The 26211-nt window shown below is 40.8% G+C and overlaps 1 protein-coding gene and 1 non-coding gene across 5 annotated transcripts in view; both read right to left on the bottom strand.

Annotated features, from left to right (window-relative positions):
• Window positions 1-165: 165 nt before the first annotated feature.
• The window catches only part of Aff4 (AF4/FMR2 family, member 4), a 71191-nt gene continuing 45145 nt past the window's right edge, over window positions 166-26211 (bottom strand). For 2 of the 4 annotated variants that reach the window (NM_033565.2, NM_001363331.1), the window contains 14 exons: window positions 25403-25457; window positions 24127-24164; window positions 23597-23759; window positions 21490-22407; window positions 19430-19518; window positions 17394-17640; window positions 15321-15415; window positions 14053-14116; window positions 13803-13939; window positions 13526-13597; window positions 12635-12728; window positions 11037-11080; window positions 9940-10160; window positions 166-6608 (listed from right to left, as the gene is read on the bottom strand). In NM_033565.2, coding sequence (NP_291043.1) covers window positions 6481-6608; window positions 9940-10160; window positions 11037-11080; window positions 12635-12728; window positions 13526-13597; window positions 13803-13939; window positions 14053-14116; window positions 15321-15415; window positions 17394-17640; window positions 19430-19518; window positions 21490-22407; window positions 23597-23759; window positions 24127-24164; window positions 25403-25457 — 2365 coding nt within the window. In that variant the 3' untranslated portion in view covers window positions 166-6480. The remainder of the gene's footprint in view (window positions 6609-9939; window positions 10161-11036; window positions 11081-12634; window positions 12729-13525; window positions 13598-13802; window positions 13940-14052; window positions 14117-15320; window positions 15416-17393; window positions 17641-19429; window positions 19519-21489; window positions 22408-23596; window positions 23760-24126; window positions 24165-25402; window positions 25458-26211) is intronic. The other 2 variants (XM_030246443.1, XM_011249331.3) reach the window with 1 other exon arrangement.
• Window positions 12729-12799, bottom strand: Mir6920 (microRNA 6920). The gene has a single exon (NR_105885.1). It is a non-coding gene; the product is annotated as a microRNA 6920 (primary transcript).

Below are 26211 nucleotides of genomic sequence, written 5' to 3'. Positions count from 1 at the left end.
GCTCTTTACAAAGAACTCTTTAGGCTGGTGTGTACCATCTGAAGATGTGTAAGTTTGTCTATAACTTTATGAACATGAAATAGAACCCCCCATGCCCCAAAGCCAGGCATGGTAGCACATGCCTTTAATCCCAGTACCAGGGAGGTGGAGGCAGAGGCAGAGGCAGGCCAATCTCTGTAAGTTCAAGGACAACCAGGTATATACAGTGAGTTCCAGACTAGCCAGGGCTACATAATGAAACCCTGTCTCAGAAAAACAAGAATAAAAAGAACCAATACATAAATAGTAAAAATAAATAATAGTGTACATTCTTTTTTTTTTCTTTAATAGTGTATGTCTTAAGAGCATCAAGAAAAGATTAAAGATGTCTGTTGGTGCAGGATAACTGAGACTCACGGACACGGACCCATGGCCATGCACCCAAAATTTTTTTTAAAAATTTACTTTATGTGCTTTGTCTGTATTCATGTCTGTGTAAGGGTGTTAGAACCCGGGCAACTGTAGTCACAGACAGCTGTGAGCCACCATATGGTTGCTGAGACTTGAACCTGGGTCATCTGGAAGTGCAGGCAGTGGCCCTTAACTTCTAAGTCATCTATTCAGTCCAGAATCCAAAATTTCTGTAACCAAAAACTGAGATCTGTGCTGGCGGGGCCAGACCTTTGCAGAGTCAGACTGAACCCTAAGACACAAAGAGCAACTACACAAGAGATCACAGCAGCAGCTGAAGAAGCGAGAGCACAGTGCATGCAAACGTAGTACAGAAAAGCTAGCTGATATTTATTAAACTTAGTTTCTCCAGCTATGGTTTGGCATTATACAAAGCATTGTAATGACACAGTAGAGTTAAAAAGAGTTTTACAAATTGAAATGTGATACCCTTGTCTCCAAATATTTTAATTGCCATAAATTTGTTTAAAAATACACATTAAACGCATGTTTGACACTCTAAACTTTCTATAATCTCAATACCACAAAATACATATAATATACTATACAGATGTGGAAAATCTAGTTAGTATATAATACTTTGCTCACCATTAACAGCTTATTATGTGAAATGCACATACTGACTTAGAAATCCTAGCTCTTGAGCCCCAAAGTACCTCTGAAATTTAACGTATTGCAACAAATAAAAATCACAGTATATAATTGAAATTTTGGTTGAAAGTGTCAGATGCCTAGATATTTTGGATAAAAGAAACCTAAGACAAAGATTGGATCATGTACAAGATAAAGGCCTCTCTCTCCATCAGCAACAGCGCCCTTCAGGGGAGTCATCAGGCCTGTAATTTATCAACCATGTTACTTCCCTCCAAAACCCTCCCCAAATATCAAACCATTATTTACCAAATGATTTTAATTTCAAATAAAAAGATCTTCAATAAATATATAAGCATTTCCATCCTCCATATATAAAATTTCTCAGAATCATTCAAAACGGAGGTTAGGTAGAAATTTCCCTAACTGTGCTTACCAACCTAGTGTCTGGCCCTCAAGTGGGGCCTTTGCAGGCCCTGCCAATTGAGCCAGGGCTGTTGGCTAGCCCCACCTCTACCCTCACCCATGTACTGTTGAATGCTCATGTCAGTGATGTGCCAGGTGTGAGCATAAAGGGGACACCTCTGGATCAGCAACAAGCTCAACTATATGGACACCATGGCACTGGTGTGAAAGGCAGCACTTCCAAGTCGACATCTTCTAGAGAGGTACAGAACAGGCAGAAAACCCCAGTGGCTAAAAGCTGAGAAGAAACCTAACACAGAAGCAGCACAGTCAAAACCAAGTATCATTAGGACTTCTGGGTGGGAGCTTGTCCACGCTCATCTGAGAGCTTTCTCCACGTTTAAAGATGATGATTCCTGCTGAGCTGATCAATGGCAGCAAGGAGAGAGGCACAGGCAGACATTCCTGAAAATCAACTTCTTAAATATTAGCAATTTAAGCTGCTGAAACCTCTGACTAGTTGAGACTTTACCCGAACACCTTGTTCTAAATACCATTTACAAGAGAAGTGTAGCTTCTTTTCTATTCCCTGGCTCTGGGAACAGTAAGTTCTTTTTAGTTAACCATGGGGTTCATGTAATTAACACGAGTTCTGCAGAATGGCATCCTCTTACTACACTTTGCTTTCTCCCAGGGTCTCTCTGTGTAGAGCATGCTGGTCTCAAACTGACAGTCCAAGTGCTAGAATTAAAGCATGCACTACCACACTGGTTCACCAATGGGTCTCAGCATCTCAGGTTCTCTATCTAGCAAAGGATGGCCTTTGCCTCAGGGTATGCACCCGCACTCCTGGCCTTCTCTAACCTTAAACATGTGTTCCTCCTCCCTGGCTTGGTTTTAGGGTCTGAAAAGTCGCAGCTGAATGCCTCCACTGGAAGGTATGGGAAAGGTACATTTACAAATGTGACCGCTGGCCTAGTCAGTGCGTCTTCCCAGACCTTCTCAGTATTTTTCCTACTGATTTTACTCATAGCAACACTAGGTGTACAATATTACTGGAAAAGAAGTCTGCCTCTCTAATTGAAATGTGAAGCTGGATGGGATTTGTATTCCACATCCTAGAGGAATGAGTTATAGGAGTCCGGATTTGAACTAGGTGCTCTGGCTTTCCAAGTCACTAAGGTATAGTCTAAACACCATTCCACCCACCTAAAACAGTCATCCTCAGTAGATGTCCTTGGGACCCAGACACCTTACAGACTCCTATAAATCAAAATATACAATGAAGCCATTTTGTTCAATTAGCTATTGGAAAATTAAAATCTTTCCCACCCTGTAAGAGCCCTATTATACTACAGAAGGGCTCAAATATATTTCAAAAGTTAATTTACTACAAATCATAGTAATTAAGCTTTAACAATCTAAAGGAATACACATTGCATCCTTGAATGTTAATATTCAAGGTGCCAAGAACAAAGTGTCTTAGATCAATTTAATAAATAATGTGGAAATAGTTGCACTAAGCTAAAATACTAAACACACACATTTTTGACAAACTAATTCCATGTTTTCATACATACATACGTACATATATATAAAGTGTGTATGTGTACATAATTTTAAGATCCAAAGTCGCATACCCTCATACCTAGAAGAGTGTACAGCATCCCCCTTCTCAATTGAGCTAGGCATCACCCCACGGAGCTATTCCTGGTTGCACTAGAAGCTCCTCTGAGCACCAGCTCCAGGCAGTGCTTGTATTCCTGACAAGAGCCTCTGTAGGCCCTGGCTACACAATGCAAGCTCACTCGATAACCGTCAACGTACCAAAGTTTCAGCTGTTAAATACAAATGATGCTTTCTAATCTAGCTGATTAAACCATTAATGAAAAGAAACGAAGAACAATTTTAAAACAAAACAATAACAGCTACTCTAAAGCCACAAGTGTGTCATTCAAAGTGCAGCCCAGGTGCCTGTAAATCCCTAGTGCAAGAGCTTCCCAGAAAAAACAGCAACTGTGGACGCATGCACACATTACTCTGAATTGCTTTGACAGTGGAGAATTAAATCAGTAGTGGTCAACCTTCTCCCTTCAGCAGCTCTGTGACTTTATTTGAAGCACTTACAGATAATAAAGTGACTTCATAACTTCTTGCCCAGAAAAAGGTGTCACTGAGCAAGGAAAGGGCTGGGTGTTCTCCAGCCAGAATGGGACATGGGCTAGGCTGTGTAATCTTGAATGCATGGAGGGGAGTGCTCCCACAGCCCAGCCTCTCCCAGGCAGGACTACTGTGACAGCTGCATCACTGTGATCCTGTGATCACCTGTCCAGAGTCCAATGGTGCATGCTGCTGCCTCCTGCCATAGAAATGTGATCTTAAGAGCAGTGAACTGAGCATTAACAATAGTTGCTATTTCTATTACTAACTATAGAGTGAATACAAGTTTCAGACTAAGTTTGTAGCCACTTGTCAAATCAGCTTTAAATGGCTAAAAAACACTGAGGGCACCTACCGAGAGGGAGGGATGGTCACTTGTAAAGGAGTCCAAGGTATGTGCTGGACATGACTGAGACAAAACATCTGAGAAGAGACACAGAGTGTATTCTCACACACTATGACATCAAAAATGCAATCGCTTAGGATCAGATTTTGATCCATTGCCCATTTCTATGTGGTGAGGAAAATCCTCCACAATGAAAGGTTCAACCATTTCATTCTCCAAGAACTGACAGTTTTAAAGGGAAAACATCTTAAAGCAGCACCATGAACACGTAGGAAACTCTGCTTTAGCATGACGTCAGAGGCGCACTAGAATGCGCTGCACACAGCCCAGAGCTGGAAAGCAGAGCCCCGAACTGCAGCAGCGGGGCTGAAAGCACAGGGAGAGGGTGCTTGCTCTACTTCTAAGGCCTCCCTGAAATGGAGAAGCCAGAGTGAGAGAGAAGAGGCAAGGACAGGACACACAGCTGTTAGACCATGGAGGTTACTAGCACAAGAGAGGAACCGATGGCCTCTGAAGAAGCATTCCGTAAATACACTACGATTAAAGTAGGAAGGTACAGAGGCAATTTCTCCAAGGGAAAAATGTTCAATTCAGCATAAGCTATAGGTATCAACCCTCAACACTATGTAAAAATAATGAGACACAAAGCAGTTAAGCTCTGTAGATATGAGACTGCAGGACAAAGTTCACTATCTTCAGAAACAGGTGGTGAAGGAGTCAGAGAGGATTTGCGACACTGCTGCGTGAAGGTTGCTATCCCCTCTTCCTCCTTTCCATTCAAGTCTCAACAATCATCTGCTAACAGGGGATTTTTCTCCCTAATTGGATGGATTTTTGGAATGAGAAGGAAAAGCCATTTTTTGAAGCAGCATTATACCCAATTGATTACACTAAATCAGGTACCAAAGTACTAGCTTTTCTGAAGGAGTCTTAATGTGACTCTAAAAGAAGATTTAAAATCAAAGAGGATTTGAAATTATTATTGTAGAGGACCAACCATGCATGGCTAATCTGGTCCCAGCATAAAACTTTATCTGTAAACAATCCATAGAGTTATCATTTAAAGTTAAGATTTAAGGCACACCAGACATGACGGGGTCACTAAAAAGAAGTATAGAGGAAGAGAGACATCCTCGCCCTTCACTGCTATGCGCACCTTGCGGGAACAGTAGTTTGATAAGGAACTGTTACAGAGCTGGCTTCCTAAGCCCTGTCTCTATCATCTCCCCCTTTCCAAGAAAGCTCACAATGAGCCAAGTTTGGTACTTTCCTAGTATACATTTTCTTTCTTTAATGTGACAAGGGATTGTGTAGCTCAGGCTAGCCCCAAACTCACTGTCTAGCTTTCTGTAGCTTGAGGATGATTCTGACCTCCTGACCCTCCTGATATCCCTCCCCAGTGTTGGGATTACAGATATACAAAACCATGCTCAGCTGCTACTGTGAGTTTTCTGATCCTGTCAAAAGCATACATCATTGATGAGGATCTTTGGAAAGAGAAATTAATTTTCTCCACATTAGACATTGGGACACCTCCTTTCAAGCTCCAGTTCCTGAACTGTCAGATCTGAGCATCACAATCTCTCCACCATAGGGGAAATCCACAGACTTTAACCTTCAAACATTAGCAATGAATACAGGCTGCAGCCTTCAGAAACTGGATCACTGTTTTTAGGAGTAATTTACTCTGTTTCAATCAAGTGTCAAATGAGTAAAACAAAAAAGAATATAAGGTTTTAACAAACTCATAGTTTAAGATTGTCCTTTATGAAGCCATTCAGTGCTTCCCCAGCAAATCTATCTGCTTTTTTGTAATGCATTAGATGCAATGTAGTCACCTTGTGATTGCTAGTGTTACTAACACACATTCACAGTTTTGAAATAATGCATACTAAACCAGACCCACTCCATTTCTGCACCCATGCAGAATGCCGTCTTCTCATGTTTAAATGACTTTTCACATGTGGAAGAGCATCCTTAATACCAAGCATAAATCCTACAATAATAAAACTGTAGTAAGACTTGAAAGAACATAGGTGAGTAGCTGTAGAGAGAACAAGTCCTGTCTTGGACAAGCCAACTCTTATCTTAGAAGACATTAAGTAACACAGCTCCCAAAATATATAAATAAAATGCCTACATTAAGTTTATGCTAAATATTAACAGAATAAATTTATAGGCAGAAATACTAAGCTTTAAACAAGCTCCAATCTGGGAACTTGAAAAAAAATGAAAATAAATAGAATTTTACTTGATTATTTATGAATTGCAACTGGAATTCCAATTACTAAAACCATCTTGCTGATGTACTGAAGGTTTAGAAGCATTTAAATACTTGTCACATTGGGACTCTTCAAAGGGTCAATTGATATGATAGCTTTGGGTTATAGAAACAACAACATAAACCAAAGAGGAGAAAACCATTCCTCATTCTTAGTGTCGACTAGGTGGTGTGTTATGGCAGTTTTCCTTTGTGATGTGACACAGTGTTGTGGAAAAAAATCAGAGGCAACGAGAGTATGTTCAGTTCAAGATATCAGCTTGGCATCCTGCCGAAGCCAATGCAGTCCCTGCCGGGTGTAACGAGCCAGATCTGTCATGATGCTTGCATTAAAGATGAGAGGGCCCATCACTTTGTCCAGTTCAGCAAAGAATTCTAGAAAATTAAAAACATTCATTAAGTATCACACATTCTTCACTGATTTACTGTAAAATAGCAGTCTCCCACACTAAAGGCCGCTACAAAGTCTCAGGTTCAGGAAGTAATACATTTTAAACAGAATGCATGATAATGAATTCCAGGTGAATACCACTGATGAAAATGGTCAACTGCTACTACACATTAAAAATAGAGTCACAATGGCACATGTGCAGCACCCCACTGGATTACTCAAAAGCACTCTCTCTCTACATGTTATTTCTGTGTAAGAACTAGTAAGGCTAGAGAGAAGGCTAAGGGGTTAAGAGCACTGGCTGCTCTTCCAGGGGACCTGGGTTCAATTCCCAGCACCCACATGGCAGCTCACAGTTGAATGGAACTAACTCCAGTACCAGGGGATATAACACCCTCAGACAAGACATGCAGGCAAAAACACCAATGCACATAAAACAGAATAAATAAATCATTAAAAAAGTAGAAAACAGAAAATAGTGTTCGTGTGTTCCCACACTAGCCCCAGTGTAACTCCATGAAAGTCTGTAACAAACCATTCTGCTACTATCTAATTACTATCAGATTCCCTGAACCACCAACAAATCCCTTCTGTTCAGCCAGATGTTTAAAATCTGAAAGGACAGAAACAAAAAGACTCTTCCTCAGTGAGCAACGGAGGCTCTACATCAGAATGGCATAAATGGGAAGAGTGAACGATGTCCTAGGATTTGACTCCAATGTAGTTTTGGGAGCAGACAGGGATGCAGTACTTGGATATTTCTCTGAAAAGAAAGCTTTTAGCCATGCAGAGAAAAAGGACTGTTAAAGACTACCTAATAATCAAGTAAGGCAAGAAATGATGAGACACTTAAGGTTAAACGTCTGTACAGATTCCAACTAATAAATGTGAAAGGAATGCCAGACACAATATTGGTGCTGATTTTTCTTTGCTCACTCCATTTCCATTATTTGCTCACTCTCCTGAATAGGAATTCACATAGCTCAGGCTGCCCTGAACTCCCAATGATAACCTCAAACTCTTCATCCTTACAGCTTCTGCTCCCAATTCCTGGAATTACAGGCGGATGAAGTGCAAGTTTCTGGTTGTGTCATGTGATGCAGATTCACAGGATGTTTGGAGAGAACATAAGTAAGATTCAACAGACAATGATGGGGGAGCTTGCATACATAGATAGCTGTGTAACTCTTTGTTGGTCTCTCATCTTTGCTGATCTTCACTCTAACTAGAGAGACATGGCAGAGAACTCCTGGTATTCCAGTGGGTCCGGGTCACTCCAGCTGACTCGTGCTGATTTGGCAAAGACCTGGTGGTTTCTGCTGGATCGTGCCAACACTGCTGTTTGGTGACACTTTTGAACTGGACTGTTGGTATCCTGACACTACTGAACTGACAACGGAGATTGGAATTGCCCCAAAGAATCACTTCCAAACAGGTTCCCATCCCCTTGTTCTATTTACCATCTTTTCTCCCCTACCTTTAGACAGTGGGCTAGAAGAGGGATCAAAATGTTTGAGAACCCTACTAAAGAAGGTTTTGAAAAATCTAAGCCTACAGGCAGGCACCACTGTGCCTGGAACATAATGAATTTTTTCTTTCCTAATAATGGACCCAGGCAGTAGTCATCATGGATGTCAAAAGTGTGAGTTAAAGTTTAAAAGGAAATGTTATATCATGCTTATCAAAGTGACACCACATAATAACCTATTGATTTAAAAAAAAATTTTTTTTAAAGACAGGGTCTTGCATCAGACTGGTTTCCAACTTGCAATGCTTCTGAGACGATAGGCCTACTTCACCTTGCTCAGTCTGATGATTATTTATCTATGTATTTATTTACTTACTTACATACTTATTTATTTGGGTTTTTTGAGATAGGGTTTCTCAATGTAATGGCCTTGGCTATCCTGGAACTTGCTCTTAGACCAGGATGGCCCTGAACTCAGAGACCCACCTGCCTTTGGCCTCCCAAGTTCTGGGACTAAAGGCATGTACTACCACCAACTGGCTTAGGTCTGATAAATCTTAATATCAATATTGGGTATTAATTTCAAACCTGTGGTGGTTTGAAAAACAATGGGTCCTATAAGCCTATAATGAGTGAGTTAGGAGGTGTGGCCTTGTTGGAGGAAGTTGTTCCTATGGCCAGGCTTGGAGGTCTCAGAAGGTCAAGTCAGGCCTAGTGGCATCACTGCTTCTTTCTGTTGCCTACAGAGCCAGATGTAGCACTCTCAGCGACTTCTCCAACACCATGTCTGCTTGTGTGCCACCATGCTTCCTGTCATGATAAATTGCTGAACCTCTGAACTGTAAGCCAGCCCCAATCAAGTGGTTTCATTAGTAAGAGTTGCAGCAGTCATGGTGTCTGTTCACAGCAACAGAATCCTAACACAATACCTTAGGTAACTAGGTATATTTTAATAAGATGAACCACCTAGAGTATTATATCTAATACTAAACTTGAATCTAATCAATAGAAAGGAACTAAGAAAGATAAAATAACAAGTGTAATGGCAGCATGAGGAAGAAATGGTCATATGCAGAATGATATCGTCTATGATTCAGTTTCTTCAAACATCAATGGCATGGCCAAATAAGGGGGAGAGCTACTTACAAAATGCAGCATTTAGACCTTGCTTGAATACTATATAAAACAAATCCAACTCATCTATTTTCTTAATGGTTCTCTCTCTCTTACATTTATCTGTCTGTGGATGTGTCACAGTGTACTTGTGTTGAGTCAGAGGAAAACTGTGGAGTTTCTTCTCACCTTCCACCAAGTAGGTCCTGAGGCTTGAACTCAGGCTTTGTGGTAAGCATCTTTACCTACTGAGTCATCTTGCAGATCCAACTGCTATATTGTTTAAGGTGTATTTGAGACTACAGCAGAAAGTTGATCATAGACAAGGTACTACCCCGTGAGCTACTTCCAATATGCCAGAATAGAGAGGTATCTGTCTTATACCAAGAACTACTTCTAGTTTAGTTTGTGTCAGCATTACCACAAAAGCCGTTTGTCTATGTCCCTTCCCCCACATCAGTTCATCTGTTCCCCATCCTTCACGTTAGGGGGTCAAACCAGGGTCTTATGCATGCTGTGAAAGTAATCTAACAGGGAGGCATGCACAGCCCAAGGGAATTTTAACCACATCTAGTCATAGTTAGTATGCAGCTAAGCAAAGAATGTTATTAGCAAATTGATTATGATTGTCTTTAAACCACAAAATAAAGTAAGTGGTCTCCACATACTTAACTAAATTACAAATGTTTCTTTTAACTATTCTATTATCAAAGTTTATCCAGTGCCCAACAAACCTTTTTGTTCTTTGGAAAGCTGTTCAGCTTGGTCCCAAATTTCTGTGGCATAGAGGAAGTTAGATGTAACCTGGACATAGCTTGCTGCCATCTGGTGGATTTTCTGTGGAATGGTCACTGAAGAACCACTTGCTGAAGCACTACTTCCCCCAGAAGAGTAACTTCCAGAATTGCCTGGTGACAGTTTTGGAGAAACAGGGGAGGGCATCCCAACAGCTTTGCTACACACAAAGAGAAACAGGATACTTATTCACACACACATAGTGAATACTATGAAATTAGCATACTGTAGAATGGAAGTCACCTGGGCTCCTGTCTCAAAAGAACAAATTAAAAAGGACACAGCTCAGTGAGAGAGCACTTGTTACCATGCAAAAGGCTCTGGGTTTTACATCAGCCCTGGGTATGTAGACAAGGGAAAATAAGATGGACTGTCAACTCACATTAAAACAAAGACTCCATAGATGAACTGAGAAAATGAAAAAGTAAATCTAAGTTTGCAGGATGTTTGTTCCCCTTTCGGGTGTAGGCAAGAAGGGGTTAATGTGGAATGGAAGATATATCAAAACCAAGCCACTGTATTCTAGCAATGAAAGGTCTGAGTGAAGTTTAAACCATTGTAACAAACCTAAGTGACATGAAAATCAACCTGAGAAGACTCAAGGTACTGTTAAAAACTTAACTGGGGGGCTAGTGAGATGGCTCAGGGGTAAGGGTGCTTGCCACCAAGCCTGACAACATAAGAACATTTATGAACTTATATGGGAGGAGAGAGAAAGAAAACCAAACCAAAAGCCAACTCAGATGTCTGAGCTGTTGACATATCTCATTTCTAACCTCTCTTAAAATTCTTTATATTTAAAATTATTAAATTGGAAAGAATAATTTAAAAAGAAAGTACTTTTCTAGAGGCAAAACGTAGTAGGAAAGCGCTCCAAAGGCCCTGGATTCAATTCCAAACATCAAAAAAATAAAGTTTAAAACACCTTACTAGAGATTGTAATACTTTAAAATTAGCAACCATTCTGCTGTCCATTTCTACTCTGATCCACAAATAAGCTAATCAAAAATATATCAGAGAACAAAACTGTACCTACCTCCCCAAGCCGGGTGAAGGTGCTTGAGAATTACTGTAAGAATTCTGCATGGGAAAAAAAAAATATTTAACAGCAATATATATAACTTTTAAGGCATTCAGTATCTTCCAAAGTGTTTGGGCTAGGGTTGATCTTGAGAACTTTATTGAAAAAACTGGCTCCATAGGGAGTTTGAGGTCAGCTTAGACTAGATGAGACACTATCACAGAAAAGTAACATGACGGTAGAGATGGCTCAGTGGTTAAGAGCAACTGTTGCTCTTCCAGAGGTTCTGCCTTTAGATCCCAGCACCCAAGCTGGGCAGCTCACTCTACTCCAAGAGATCTGGATCTTCCTCTGGCCTCTGAGAACACGAACACGAACACACACACACACACACACACACACACACACACACACACACACAGAGAGAGAGAGAGAGAGAGAGAGAGAGAGATCTTTATATGTTTTAGTATTTTTTTTATGTACAGGTATTTTGCCTACATGTATATCTGTGTATCACATGCATTCCTGATGCCATCAGAGGCCAGAGGATGTCAGATCCTGTGGAACACACAGAGTTGTAAGTGGCCATGTGAAAACTGGGAATTGAATCTGGGTCTTTTGGAACAGCAGTCAGTGCTCTTAAGCACTAAGCCATTTCGGCAGGCCAATAAATCTTTAAAAACAACAGCAAAGGATGTATGAATGTACAACAGAAAGAAATTACTAAGTGAAAAGCTAGATTGTTCTAGAAGACTTCAAAGACGAGTAGCTGGGCTTGGTGCACATCCTTAATCCCAGCACTTGGAAGACAGAGGCAGGTGGGTCTCTGAGCTCGAGGCTAGCCCAGTCTACAAAGAGAGTTCAGGATAGCCAGGGCTTTTACACAGAGAACCCTGTCTTGAAAAACTGAGGGGGTGGGAGTAGGGTGGGGAAGGAAAAGGGGGGAAAAAACCCAATGAATAACAGAGATAAATGAAAGGAGGAGGAAGAAAAAAAAAGACACATGGGAACAAGTCATATTATATACAAAACCAGACAGAAAAGAAAATACCCATAACCCATGTAGGTTGTATAAAGAGAGGTTTAGACAAGAAATAAGAAACACTTCAGGACCTTATAGGCCAGACCTTGAGCTTATAGGCAACAATGAGTTATGGAGGAGTTTAAAGTCCTAACTACAACAGAATTTGAGGAGAATTATATGGTACTAGCTTGAAATAAAAAGGAAGGTATGTAGGGCACTGCAATAATCCTGTCTCCTGTCTGGGGTATACTTCAGTGGTTGGCACTTGCTTAGAATGCCCTGAGTTCCATCACTAGTAGTGTAAGGGACAAAACAAAACAAGGTAACAGTTTGAAGACAGGTGGTATGAAAAATACAAAGACTATTTTCTAGGACAGATATGGCTACCATTTACGGCTATAAAAATGTAATCCAATATCCGTACTTGAAGGCTTTCCCAAGAAAGTACAAACACATCTGAGAACTTCTAAGCAGTAGTTTGTTCCTCTCTTGGCATGTTGTGCCTAAATATGAGAGTATCTCTGGGACAGGGAGGGAAAGGTTTCCACATTTTGTCTCATAAGCAATGGACTGTGTTATACATACTGACCTTCAGGTGCTCAGTTAGCGTCTTGGAGTACTTGAGAGCGTTCTCCTTCTTCAGTTTGAACAGCCTCAGGTACAATAATGACTGGCATCTCAGGCTAGGCAATGGAAAAGGGCAGTGTATATAGACATGGCGCCATCTACAAGCAGTCTTTCCATTGTGTAGGAATATAGGGCTGGCTTCATTTGAGCAACCATGGCCCAGGGTCAATGTTACCTCTCAAACAAAACCAAGAGGTCAGCTTAATATAGAACACACCATAGGGAAAGAAAAGTAGCTAAGAAACTCTTAATATCCCATTATTACTGACATTCAAAATTAAGACTATACCAACATACTATAATTCAAATATCTTTTAAAAGTTAAAAACTAAAAGTTGGAAACTGAACATTGAGTGAGATGGAATACAGCAACATTCACCCAGCTCACACAGTTCAGTCCACACAATTGTTATTCCTGCTCACAACCCCAGCAAAGGCCACTTTGCTTCCTGCCATGATGATAATGAACTGTACCTCTATAAGTGTAAGCCAGCCCCAACTAAATGTCTTCCTTTATACAAGTTGTCTTGGTCATGGTGTCTCTTCACAGCAATGGAAACCCTAACTAAGACAAGGGGCATGTATAAAAAGAGCTTTAAAAACTGGTCACTTAATTCAATGGAGGGGTCCAGCATTGGTCCTACTCCAGCACATTCATCAAGAGGGCACTGGATTAGAGACAGGAGCTAAAACCTTTCAGTAGGGGTTTGAGCTATTTCCTGTTTGACTGTTAAGGTTTGTGAAGAGGTTGTGGAAGACTGATTCATGGGTAATACTCATAAAAGCACACACAGCACAATTCATCAAGAAACTGCCTGTTTCCCAAGCAAAGGCTAGAAGACAAAACACTTACCAAAGTACTGTGAGTCTCTTGTCTGCAGCTGTAGCATCTGGTGCCAAATAATTCTTTAGTTTCATAGTGTACCTATGAGTTGAGATAAAAAAAGAACAGAATATTTCACCTTGATCTTAGAACTTATATTATAAAAATATCAGAATCAACCCTAAATAAAACACCCACTAAAATCGTCCCTAAGAAAAATGGAACACTAAGTATCTTCTCAGTTTACCATATCAGTATGTCAATAACTAAGTAACAGTAATAACTGATAAAGATAGTCCCCACTTACTTAATGAGCTCCACCGTGTCTGAGTACATAGGGAATGGGGACTTGGATTCCTGAGCGTTCTTCTCTAATGCATTCCCACACTCAATGAAAGACACTACAGCATCAAGGTAGTACACGGCTTTCTCAAACCTGTCAGACTAAAGGAAAACAGTGCTGATTAATGACCCACTGCAAATACACACAACAGAAGGGTACACATGTCAAAACCTGAATATAAGTTTAATGAAGCACATCAGGAATATTTACATACCAAAGCATCTGCATTGTGTTTGAGTTTTTTTGCTTCTTGTAAATAATGGTCTGCTGAATAATTTCTGCAAAAAACAATTTTTTAAATAAATTTTATTTATTTATTTATTTATTTATTTATTTATTATTTATTTATTTTGGTTTTTTTGAGACAGGGTTTCTCTGTATTGCCCTGGCTATCCTGGAACTCACTTTGTAGACCAGGCTGGCCTCGAATTCAGAAATCCACCTACCTCTGCCTCCCGAGTGCTGGGATTAAAGGCGTGCGCCACCAAGCCCAGCTTTTATTTTTATAAATAAAAATGGTCAAAATTTCCTAAGAAAATTACAAAGTTGTTTTAGTGTCTAGTATCTTACAACTTTCACATTCTCAGGAGGTGAATGAGTTTTAAATATTTTACAACAATAATAAATTATTGCCAGGAGTGGTGGCTCACGCCTTTAATTCCAGCACTCGGGAGGCAGAGGCAGGTGGATTTCTGAGTTCGAGGCAAGCCTGGTCTACAAAGTGAGCTCCAGGACAGCCAGAGCTATAAAGAGAAATCCTGTCTTGAAAAACAAACAAACAAACAAAAACAAAAAACAAAAAAACAAAACAATAATAAATTATTAATAAACATTTCAACTTCCCAACAAATGTGTATAGATTAAGAACATAAATTATGGGCTACTATGGCAAATCTTCTACTCAAGTACACAGATCACGTTCCCTAGTGTTAAACATTAGCTTAATCAAGTTTTTTGTTTTGTTTTGTTTTAAAAACCATGAATAAATGTTATGCAGATAGAAGAAGTACCTTCTGACAGAAGGCAAGAAAGAGAAAGTGACATTGCTTCTCTGAGACCACTATTCTCAGCAGTAGTACTCACAGCAGGATTAGCTCTAGGAAGAACATCTTTCCTGTCACTCTGGAGAGTCACTGGTTGTTAAAAGAGTAGCAAGATTAAAGATGCCTTTCATGTTAAAAATCTGAATATTCTGTAGGTCAGATACAAGTATTAATCATATAGGATCTGACATACTTAAGTGAGTTTATTATACACTGACTAGAATTTCTAAAATGCACGGAAGTGTATTTACTCTTTAAAGCTGGTATGGTGGCACATGCCTTTAATCCAGACACTGGGAGGCTAAAGCAAGTCAACCTCTAAGAGTTTGAGGCCAGCCTGGTCTACACAGTGGCTCCAGGCCACTCAAGACTACATAGAAAATCATGTCTCAAAAAAACAAAACAAAACAAAAAACAAAACCCACAAAGTTTATCTTACCTGTCATCAAAGGCAAGCTTTGTTCTCCGAGGCTTCGAAGACTCAGAAGTTGGTGTAGACGGAGGACAATTAGAGGAGCTATTTGGAGCCTTCTCCTGATCAAAAGGATAGATATAACTAAGTTGAAAACTGTCAGAAGATTAAAAATGAAGCTAATTGCACTTCTTCAGCCACTGCTAAAGCAGAAGCAAAATTCCACAATCTTCAAATTTCTTTGTTTTGGATTTTATACTACTTCTACTCAACAGAAGATTGAGTTCATTTTAAATAACCAAAAAGAACCAAAAGGGTTCATTTTATATAACCAAAATATGTATTTTTATACTTATTAAGAGTCTATTGCGTGCAAGGCACTTAGGGTAGGTACTTGTTAAAACATAAGGAAGATACGAACTGAAGATACGAACTGAGTGTCAAAATGACAGTACTGATTGGGGAGATGGCTGAGTGGGTAAGCACACGTGCTTTGAAGCAAGAGAACCTGAGTTCAAATCCCCAGTATCTGCATAAGAGCTGGACATGGCTGCATGTTCTGACAACACTAGGGTTGTGAGGATCAAACACTCAGGGAGCAGCAGTGCTGAAATTGTGAGCTTCAGGTTCAAAGAAAGACTCTATCTCAATAAGACAAACAGCTGGAGAGGGCTCAGCAATTAAGAGCACTGGTTGCTATTGCACAGTACCTGGGTTTGGTCCCAAGCACCCATATCATGTCTCATGACCACCTGTAACTCTAGTTCAAGGGATCAAATACCCTTTTTTGACCCCTGGCACCAGGCACACAAGTGGTACATATCACACATACACACATGCAAAACACTCACACATACAAAACAAAAAATTTAAAAACTAAAAAAAACGAGACAAAGTTCAATAGAAAACAATACCAAAGGCCCTCCTTAGCCTCTGCATACACGCATGGCCATACAAGTGGGGGTGGTGCTGCATCATAAGTGCCTGCACGCGTGCACTCACACATGCACACACACACACACACACACACCTCGCACACACAGAGAAGTAAAGGGCTGTACCACAGTACCACTCAGGAAAATAGATGCTGGGTGTGGTGGCACATGCCCTTAATTTCAACACTCAAAAGGAGGGTTTTTTTGGGTTTTTTGGTTTTTTTTTTTTTTTGGTTTTTTGAGATAGGGTTTCTCTGTGTAGCCCTGGCTGTCCTGGAACTCACTCTGTAGACCAGGTTGGCCTTGAACTCAGAAATCCGCCTTCCTCTGCCTCCTGAGTGCTGGGATTAAAGGCATGCGCCACCACTGCGCAGCTTGAGATCCTGTCTTAAAAAAACAAAAAAACAAAAGCAAAAAACAAAAAAACAATTGCCAGGCAGTGGTGGTTCACACCTTAAATCCCAGCACTCAGGAGACAGAGAGAGGTGGATCTCTGTGAATTCAAGGCTGGACTGATCTACAGAGCAGGTTCCAGGCCAGCCAAGACTACACAGAGAAACTCTGTCTCAAAAAACAAACAAACAAACAATAAAACAGACCCTTGAAAAACATTCTTAGACCCAAATTTCAGTCTATAAACACCAAGACTATTCAACTGTATCATTACTATGTTAAGGGCAATTATTTGAAGCTGGGTTTTATAGCACACACTTTTAGTCCAAATACTCAAGAGGCAGAGACAAATGGATCTCTGTGAGTTCCAGGCCAGCCAAAGCTACATTGTAAGACTCTACCTCAAAATTAAGTAAGTAAGTAAGTAAATAAATAAATAAATAAAATTTAAAAAGCCAGATGTGATGGCACACTCTCCAGCCCCAGGTCTCCTATAGAGGAAAACCGCCCAGCTAACCCAGGGTGCACGGTACAGCAACAGTAGGGAGATCCTGCCCCAACAAGATGAAAGGTAAGAACTAACTCCTGAAAGTTGTCCTTTCAGACAGACAGACAAACAGACAGACAGACAGACAAGGTTAATCAGTCTCTCCCTCATATATTCAGTTTAAACACTGCACAGGCCTACAATCTTAGTGAGCTGTTTACAAACAGCAGTGTCTGTCGGGAAGACACAAGGGTGACTTTCCAAGGCTCCAGCCCCAGCACATACCTTGGCCTCCTTGGAGCTGCTGGGACCCTTGCCTTCAGTCTTCTTCTGCTTCGCTGTGGAGGAGGAGCTGCTCTTGCTGCTGCTGCCACTGTTCTCTTTGCTGCTGGTCCCACTGGACTTTAAGGACGACGACTGACTGACAGTCCTCTTCCGAGAACCATGCTCTGTTTTTGAATCTTTTGAAAGAATGGGCCCAGCAGGTGAAGGTAGCAAGTCCTTTTCTTTTGTACTACTCTGCTTAGATGACCTGCCAAGAAAAAAAAAAATCCCAGGTGCTCTTATTTCTGCACAGAGTGATACAGGAGTGAAGGATTTTTCCATCTCTTTCACCTACTTTAAGGACAAATTTGCAAAGATATTCTCCATATGCTGATTACAAAAGAAAAGACTGTAAATCCCATCAAGTAGGCATCTGTTGCTTTCTCTGCCTTCCCCATTTATCTGCTTTCTCTTTTCCACAATCATGCCCAGTGCCTAGAACAATCTGCCACAAAATAAATGCTTAATAAAATATTGGTTGAGCCAGGCAGTGGTGGCGCATGCCTTTAATCCCAGCACTTGGGAGGCAGAGGCAGGTGGATTTCTGAGTTCAAGGCCAGCCTGGTCTACAAAGTGAGTTCCAGGACAGCCAGGGCTACACAGAGAAACCCTGTCTCGAAAAAAAAAAAAAAATTGGTTGAATCAGTTGAATAAATAGATAAATTGTGAAAAGAGTAATGCTTACAAGTTGCTTACAAGTTACTAGTCTCTTTCAAGTTGCAGATAAGCTACCCAGAAACTCTTATCTCATATTCTGTGCTGGCTAGTTTTATAACAACTTGACACAGACTAGAATCATTTGAGAGATGGGAACCTCAAGTGAAAAAATGCTCCCATAAGATTGGGCTGCAGGAAAGCCTGCAGAGCATTTTCTTAGTTAGTGGTTGATACTGGAGAGGACCTAGCCCATTGTGGATGGTTCCATCCCTGGGCTGGTGGCCCTGGGTTTTATTAAGATATCAGTCTGGAAGTTTGGAGCTAATATGAAAGGATGAACTATCCAAAGTTTGGAGCTAATATGAAAGGATGAACTATCCAGAGACTACCCCACCAGGGGATCCATCCCATAGTCAGCCACCAAACCCAGACAAGACACTATTGCATATGTCAGCAAGATTTTGCTGAAAGGACCCTGGTATAGCTGTCTTGTATGAGGTTATGTCAGTGCCTGGCAAATACAGAAGTGGATGCTCACAGTCATCTATAAGATGGAACACAGGGTCCCCAATGGAGAAACTAGAGAAAGCACCCAAGGAGCTGAAGGGGTCTGCAACCCTATAGGTGGAACAACAATATTAACTAATCAGTAGCCCCAGAGCTTGTGTCTCTAGCTGCATATGTAGCAGAAGATGGCCTAGTCAGCCATCACTGGGAAGAGAGGCCTCTTGGTCTTGCAAACTATATACCCCAGTACAGGGGAATGCCAGAGCCAAAAAGTGGGAGTAGGTAGGTAGGGGAGCAGGGCAGGGGGGAGGGTATAGGGAACTTTCAGGATAGCATTTGAAATGTAAATGATGAAAATATCTAATAAAAAAAAGTTTGACAGAAAAAAAAATAAAGAAATCAGTCTGAGCAAGCCATGAGGAGCCAGCCAATAGGCAGCACTCCTCTGTGGCCTTTGCATCAACTTCTACCTCCAGGTTCCTGCCTTGTTTGAGTCCCTATCCTGGCTTCCTTCAATGATGAACAGTTGAAGTGATATGGAAGAATAAGTCAAATAAACCCTTTCCTCCCCAAGTTGCTTTTGGTCCTGGTGCTGCATCACAGCAATAATAACCCTAACTAGGAGATATTCTTATCTCACAAACAAACAAACAAAAAGTAATAGCTTCCCATCTCTATTAGCTAAATGCACAGCTCTTACTACTATCTACCTGTGCATACAGGTGTATGACATTCAATCAACTAAAAAGAATATTCTGAAGCAATCGAAAAGTACCAAACAGCCAATGATAAACATAGCCAATATGGACATGCAACATGACTTGGGAACATACTCTCTGCTGCTGGATGGCTTGTGGCCTGATGAGTTCTTGTCCTCTGTTTTGGGTTTTTTGCTCTCACTGGCTCGGGTATCATCATCATTCTGGACAAAAACAGAAACAGAAGGTCTTAAGCATAACAAGGGTGTCCTACGTTAGATCCACAGTGTGAAATGATGTGGCCGTGAGCACTGTAATAGTTTTGTGTAGACATGTATTTCTATTTCTTTCTTGGATATATACCTGGGACTATAATTGGTGGATCCTAAGGCAACTGTATAGTCAGCTTTTTTGAGAAACTGCCAAACTATAATCCAAAGCAACTGCATCTCACAGTTCTGCTAGCACTGCATAGAAGTTCCACCTCTGTAGTTTCATCAGCACTTGAACAAACTGCTACTTGCTAACAGGTAAGCCTCATTATCTCTGAAAAACTTCTTAGCTGAATTACAAGTGGCAAACCTATCTACTGTTGATGTTACTTCCATAGGTGAAGCTAAGTTTTCCTATTGCTTCAAGTAATAAGCAATAAGAATACAAACATATTCTACTTCTAATGTAACAGAAGAGTCCATTTGCCATTAAATGATGATTAAAATCAGATAAATGAAAACATGAGAAAAAGTCACCTACAGACTCCTAATCTTACCAGTGACTAAGTCCAGGAATTGCCCCTGATACTTTACCAAAATTATAATTCTAGGGGAGGGCTGGAAAGATATATTAATGATTAAAAGCCACTGGCTGCTCTTGTAGAGAGAACATCTAGGAGTTCTAAGCACCCACATGGTAGCTCACAACCATCTGTAACTCAAATTCCAGGGCATCCAATACATTTTTTTGATCTCTTGGCACAAGATGGTGCACACACATATATGCAGACCCTGTTTAAAGCTGATCTTATATACACATATGCCAGCTCTGTATAAAGCTGATCTTATACCAAGCTGTGTCTTTATCTTGGAACTATTTAAGATGAGAGCAGGCTATGAACCCACAAACTTTTCCTCCATGTTGGAACTGCACCCAGTGTTTCACACATGCTCAGCAAGAGCTCTCCTATTAAGCTACACACTTAGCCCTGGGGAACTTTTCTCAGTTCTGACCTGTGTTAATGGAAAAAAGCTAGGCACAAGGTAAATATTGGATGAGTGAAATTCTTATGGATATATCTGTCACAAAATTAGTCAGTCAGTTGGTCTCACATTAGGACAGTAATAAAAAGTATGACTTGACCTGAAGCTAAGACAAAAAAAGATGTATGGTTGACATTCAAACTCTACTTTTAACCTGGCCACTATACACTCTGCTCAGAGATCCTATTTAAGAAGAAACTATCCAGCTTTATTTAAGGAGACAGAACACAGAGAAACTGTTCCATATGTAGTCTCATTAAGGCCTTGTGCTCAGTCACTATTTTCCCTTACAGCTCATAATCCAAAAACTCTATTTCCATGGCATTTCAGATGCTGGTATCTAAACATGAACAACAAAAGGGGCTGGCAAGAAGTCTCAGTGGGTAAAGACTGGCAACTTGAGCTCAGTCCCTGGGATCCACATGGCAGAAGGAAAGATCAACTCCCCCAAGTTGTTCTCTGGTTTCCAGTTATGCACTATAGTGTACACATGTGCACACACACACAAATCAATAAAATATAATTCAAAATCAACAGTGACTATGTAAAGTCAAAATAGCAAGTATTTGGGGATAAGATGGCTCTGTAGTTAAGGACACTTGCTATTCTTCAAGCAGGACCAAAGTTAAGTACTAGTAACAATGTCAGACAGCTCACAACTGGCTGGAACTGGCTCCAGGGAATTTGATATCCTCCCCTGGCCTCCATAGGAGCATACAAAAGCCTGAGTGCATACACAGACACAGATACACACAGACACAGACAGGTAAACAGACAACAGGCAGAGAGACAGACAGACATACAGAACATATACTCATAGACATATAAATAAAATTATTTTAAAAATAGCTAATATTTTAATATTAAGATGCTTAAGGATATGGAAGGTAGAAAAAAATATTTCTATAAAAGTAAGAAAGCCACCAGCCTGTTACAGACCTTGTGTTTCCTCTTGCCTTTGTTGGAAGCCTTTTCTGAGGCTTGCTTCTGCACCTCTCTCGAGTGTTTCTCTGGAACATTTTTCTTTTCCCCCTTGGGTGGCTCTGTTTCTTTGTAAGGCTTCCCGGGTATTCGAGTCAGAAGATTGAGGTCAATCTTCACAATGAGTGGATACCTGTCATCAGGCTCACTGAGTGGGGAAAGGAGCTCCTTCTCTTCCATAGGAGAGAACATTCGTTGCCGAAAAAAGCTATCTTCTTCCTCCACTGAGGAGGGTTTGACAGGAGTCCTGTTGCTTTCAGGGTACTTAGGAGTCTGTGAGGAGGGAGGCAGGCTCTCGCTGCCGTCCGAGTCTGAGGACGAGGTGTCAGTCTCTATGATCTCCCGAGACTTCTGGGACGGTTTACTGGCTGACTTGTACTTCTTCTTCTCTGCCGTAGGTCGAGGAGAAGATTTTGATTCCTTTTTGATGTTGGGTTTCCTCGAGCCCTTGGTGGCTGCTTTGTGCCTGCTGGAGGGCATGCTGGCAGCCATGTCCACAGGGGTCTCACTTTCTATCTTCAGGCCTCCACGAGGCTCTTCAGCAGCTGACTTCTCAGGTTTTTTGGGTTGTTTTTTGCCGACAGTTCTCCTCTGAGTGGTACTGTCGCTCTGTGCAGGAGACTTCTGCCTCCCACGGCCACTTTCTGATCCCTTTTGGATGGTTTTAGAGTCTCGTCCTGGGGTGGCAGAGCTCGTTTCTTTTGTCCCCCCTGGATCTGTGTAGTTACTGGCAGTGCCCTGCTCCCGGCCTTCTTTCTTGTAGGCTTGAGAAGATGGGATGTTGCTGTCTACAGAGGAAGCTGGGGATACTTTATGTGGGTTCACTTTATTCAACCAATTATCAAGTTGCCACTTGTTTGTTGGTGGTGGTTCAGGCTGAAAAGAAAAACAGATAAAATATATAGATATAGAGTTTTCTCAATAGTGAAGCTTTCCCCCTCTTTATAGAGTCAAGCAAGAGAAAAAAGAAAAAAATGCTTAAGATGACAAGCATATGTCATGTTTATGCCAGGATCAAAACACAGACAAAATATTATTAGCTCTAGTCACTTGGCTTCCTGAGTGCTGGAGTATACAGGTAGAACCAACAAGAAGAGCTTATTACAAATGGCCTTTAAGGCCGGGCAGTGGTGGCGCACACCTTTAATCCCAGCACTGGGGAGGCAGAGGCAGGCGGATTTCTGAGTTCGAGGCCAGCCTGGTCTACAGAGTGAGTTCCAAGACAGCCAGGGCTACACAAAGAAACCCTGTCTTTAAAAAAAAAAAAAAAAAAAATTCCAGTTAGGAGTTCAACTTGAAAGGCACTACTGCAAATTATTTAAAGCTAGAAAGTAAACATATGATGTAGGTGTTAGGAGAGATTTTCAGTTGCACTGTATCAATCTACAATACAATTACACAACGGAAGACTCACTTTAGTCACAGTGACAATATAATATAAATCTTCTAATAAGAGGCAAATCCTAATTTTTTTTCCATTTTTTATTAGGTATTTAGCTCATTTACATTTCCAATGCTATACCAAAAGTCCCCCATACCCACCCACCCCCCACTCCCCTACCCACCCACTCCCCCTTTTTGGCCCTGGCGTTCCCCTGTACTGGGGCATATAAAGTTTGCAAGTCCAATGGGCCTCTCTTTCCAGTGATGGCCGACTAGGCCATCTTTTGATACATATGCAGCTAGAGTCAAGAGCTCCGGGGTACTGGTTAGTTCATAATGTTGTTCCACCTATAGGGTTGCAGATCCCTTTAGCTCCTTGGCTACTTTCTCTAGCTCCTCCATTGGGAGCCCTGTGATCCATCCATTAGCTGACTGTGAGCATCCACTTCTGTGTTTGCTAGGCCCCGGCATAGTCTCACAAGAGACAGCTACTTCTGGGTCCTTTCAATAAAATCTTGCTAGTGTATGCAATGGGCAAATCCTAATTTTAAAAAAGAGTTTTTCAAATAATAAGTAAACCCAATCTAGGTTTTCTATAAGACATGTGGTTCGTGTCTCTTTGATGACATCCACGGCTGAAGCGGCTGTCAGGAGAGCTTGAGTGGCAGCAGCCCCCTCTCACCTCAGGAGATGCGCTCTGCGACGGCTCATTAGCCTCACTGTCACTGGAGCTGCTCTCACTCTCCGAGTCAGACCCAGAGCTGCTCTCAGATCCACTGTGGCTGCTCGAGTCATCCCTGGAGTTGTCTGCTCCCTCACTGTTATGGTGTGAAGGTTCAGAGTTACTGAAGGAGATAAAACAGAAATGGCAAATGTTTCCTTTATGATGGCAACAAGACCCCACGCAAATCTGACAACCAACTTTATTAATGATGTGAGATAAGAAACCCAAAACTTCCTTACAAATGAAGTACACATCCCCCAAAAGTCTCTGGTGTACCATTCTGATAATAATACTCACTTTTAGCATATTTTAAAATTCACCCAGTTTGAATAAATAATCAATTTTTGTTAATTTCCAGAATGATACAATCACCATCACAACTGACATTATTTATAAGGCTGCTAATGATACCACCACAATGTTAAATCAGACTAACCTCAGCCATCAAACCAACAACAACAAAACCACAAAATAAAAGGATTCCCCACCTTCCTGGTGTACTCCTTGGCATTGTCTTATCACAATCCTAAAAATAAAGCATAAGAAATTATGAATGAATAATACTCTATTTACATAATACAAATGTCTGAACTAAAAAAAACAAAAAACAAAACAAAACAAAAAAAAAACAAAGGTTGGTTCCTTTAGCATATAAATTAATAGTTACTTAATACAGTGATTAAAAACAAAAACAAAAACAAAAAAAAAACAGTACAGTATACCACAGCACTCAGAAAGCAGAGGCAGCAGGATTATGAATCTGAGGCTACCTGGGCCTTAGTGAAACTGCCCCAAAACAAAACCAATAACCAAAACACCACAAACAATAACAAGCCAGGACCCTGTTTTCACTTAAAGAAGCAGAGTTTGCCTAGTTCAATGCTCAGTACCACTACTAACAAGAGGAAAAAAAATAATTTCTAAGATAATTCTTTAAAAAAAAATTAAGGTAGGAAAAATGGCTTATCAGTTAAGAGCAGAGGCTGCTCTAACAGAGAATACCCACATAGTGCTCACAACCATCTGTAATTCCAGTTCCAGGGGGCCATGCATATAAAAAAAATGTTTGTTTTTAAAAAAAAGAAAAAAAGAAAAAGGAAGGAAGGAAGGAAGGGAAGGAGGGAGAGAGGGAGGGAGGAAGGGAGGGAGGGAGGGAGGGAGGGAGGGAGGGAGGGAGGGAGGGAGGGGCTGGAGAGTCGGTTCAGTAGTTAAGAACACTGACTATTCTTCCAGAGGTCCTGAGTTCAATTCCCACAACCACATGGTGGCTCACAACCATCTGTACTGGGATCCCATGCCCTCTTCTGGTGTGTCTGAAGACAGCTACAATGTATTCACATACAATAAATAAATAACTTCGTAAATATTTCTTGTAAGTAATTCCTGCTTCAAAAATACATTTTGATCCTCAATAAGTGTTAGTGAAACATCAATTTAAGAGAAACAGCAACAGCAAGCAGCAGCTCAAAGACATTACAGAAGGTAACAATCATCCAGTGTCAGAAAGCTTATAAACAGAAAAGGTTCCAGGCAGTGGTGGTGCATGCCTTTAATCCCAGCACTTGGGAGACAGAGGCAGGCGGGTTTCTGAGTTCAAGGCCAGCCTGGTCTACAGAGTGAGTTCCAAGACAGTCAGGGCTTCACAGAGAGGAACCCTGTCTCGGAAAAAAACCACACACCCTCCCCTCCAAAAAAAAAAAAAAAAAAGAAAGAAAAGGTACTGACCAAGACACAATGGAACTGTAACGTGAAGGACTGGCATACCTGTTCCCCATCACTGTCTTCACTGCTGCTTAGTTTTAAGTCATCTTTTAACATACTAGAGGGAAAATACAGAAAGTAGCATTAATTAGTCACACCAGGCCAGAATACTAAATATGTATCAATAATTCTAGGAATAATCATTGTGTTAGCCAAAAATTTAATTGAAACACACATACACATACTCTTTAAGTTTGGAATTGTTCACATTATACCAATACATTTTAAAGGAAATCAGCCATTTTTGTAAGCCTTAAACTTTCCATGCATTAAAAAAAAATTTTTAGGTCAGCCTAGTGTACAGAACAGAACTAGTTCTAGGACAGCCAAGCCTTACACAGGAAAAGCCTGTCTCGGGAGGAAATTTATTTATTTATTTATTTATTTATTTATTTATTTATTTATTTATTAAGACAGGGTTTCTCTGTGTAGCCCTGGAAAAGCCTGTCTCGGGAGGAAATTTATTTATTTATTTATTTATTTATTTATTTATTTATTTATTTATTTATTAAGACAGGGTTTCTCTGTGTAGCCCTGGAAAAGCCTGTCTCGGGAGGAAATTTATTTATTTATTTATTTATTTATTTAGACAGGGTTTCTCTGTGTAGCCCTGGCTATTCTGTAACTCTTTATACCAGGCTGTCCTCAAACTTGGAGATCTGCCTGCCTCTGCCGCCTAAATGCATGTGCATGTGTAAAAGGCATGTGCCATGACTGCCTAGCCTAAAAATTTTTTTTTTTTTTTTTTTGGTTTTTCGAGACAGGGTTTCTCTGTGTAGCTCTGGCTGTCCTGGAACTCACTCTGTAGACCA

This window comes from Mus musculus, chromosome 11, assembly GCF_000001635.26.
Source record: "Mus musculus strain C57BL/6J chromosome 11, GRCm38.p6 C57BL/6J".
NCBI classification, from domain to species: domain Eukaryota; kingdom Metazoa; phylum Chordata; class Mammalia; order Rodentia; family Muridae; genus Mus; species Mus musculus.
Note: the sequence above shows the minus strand (reverse complement) of the source record. Positions and strands in the feature narration are given on the sequence as shown.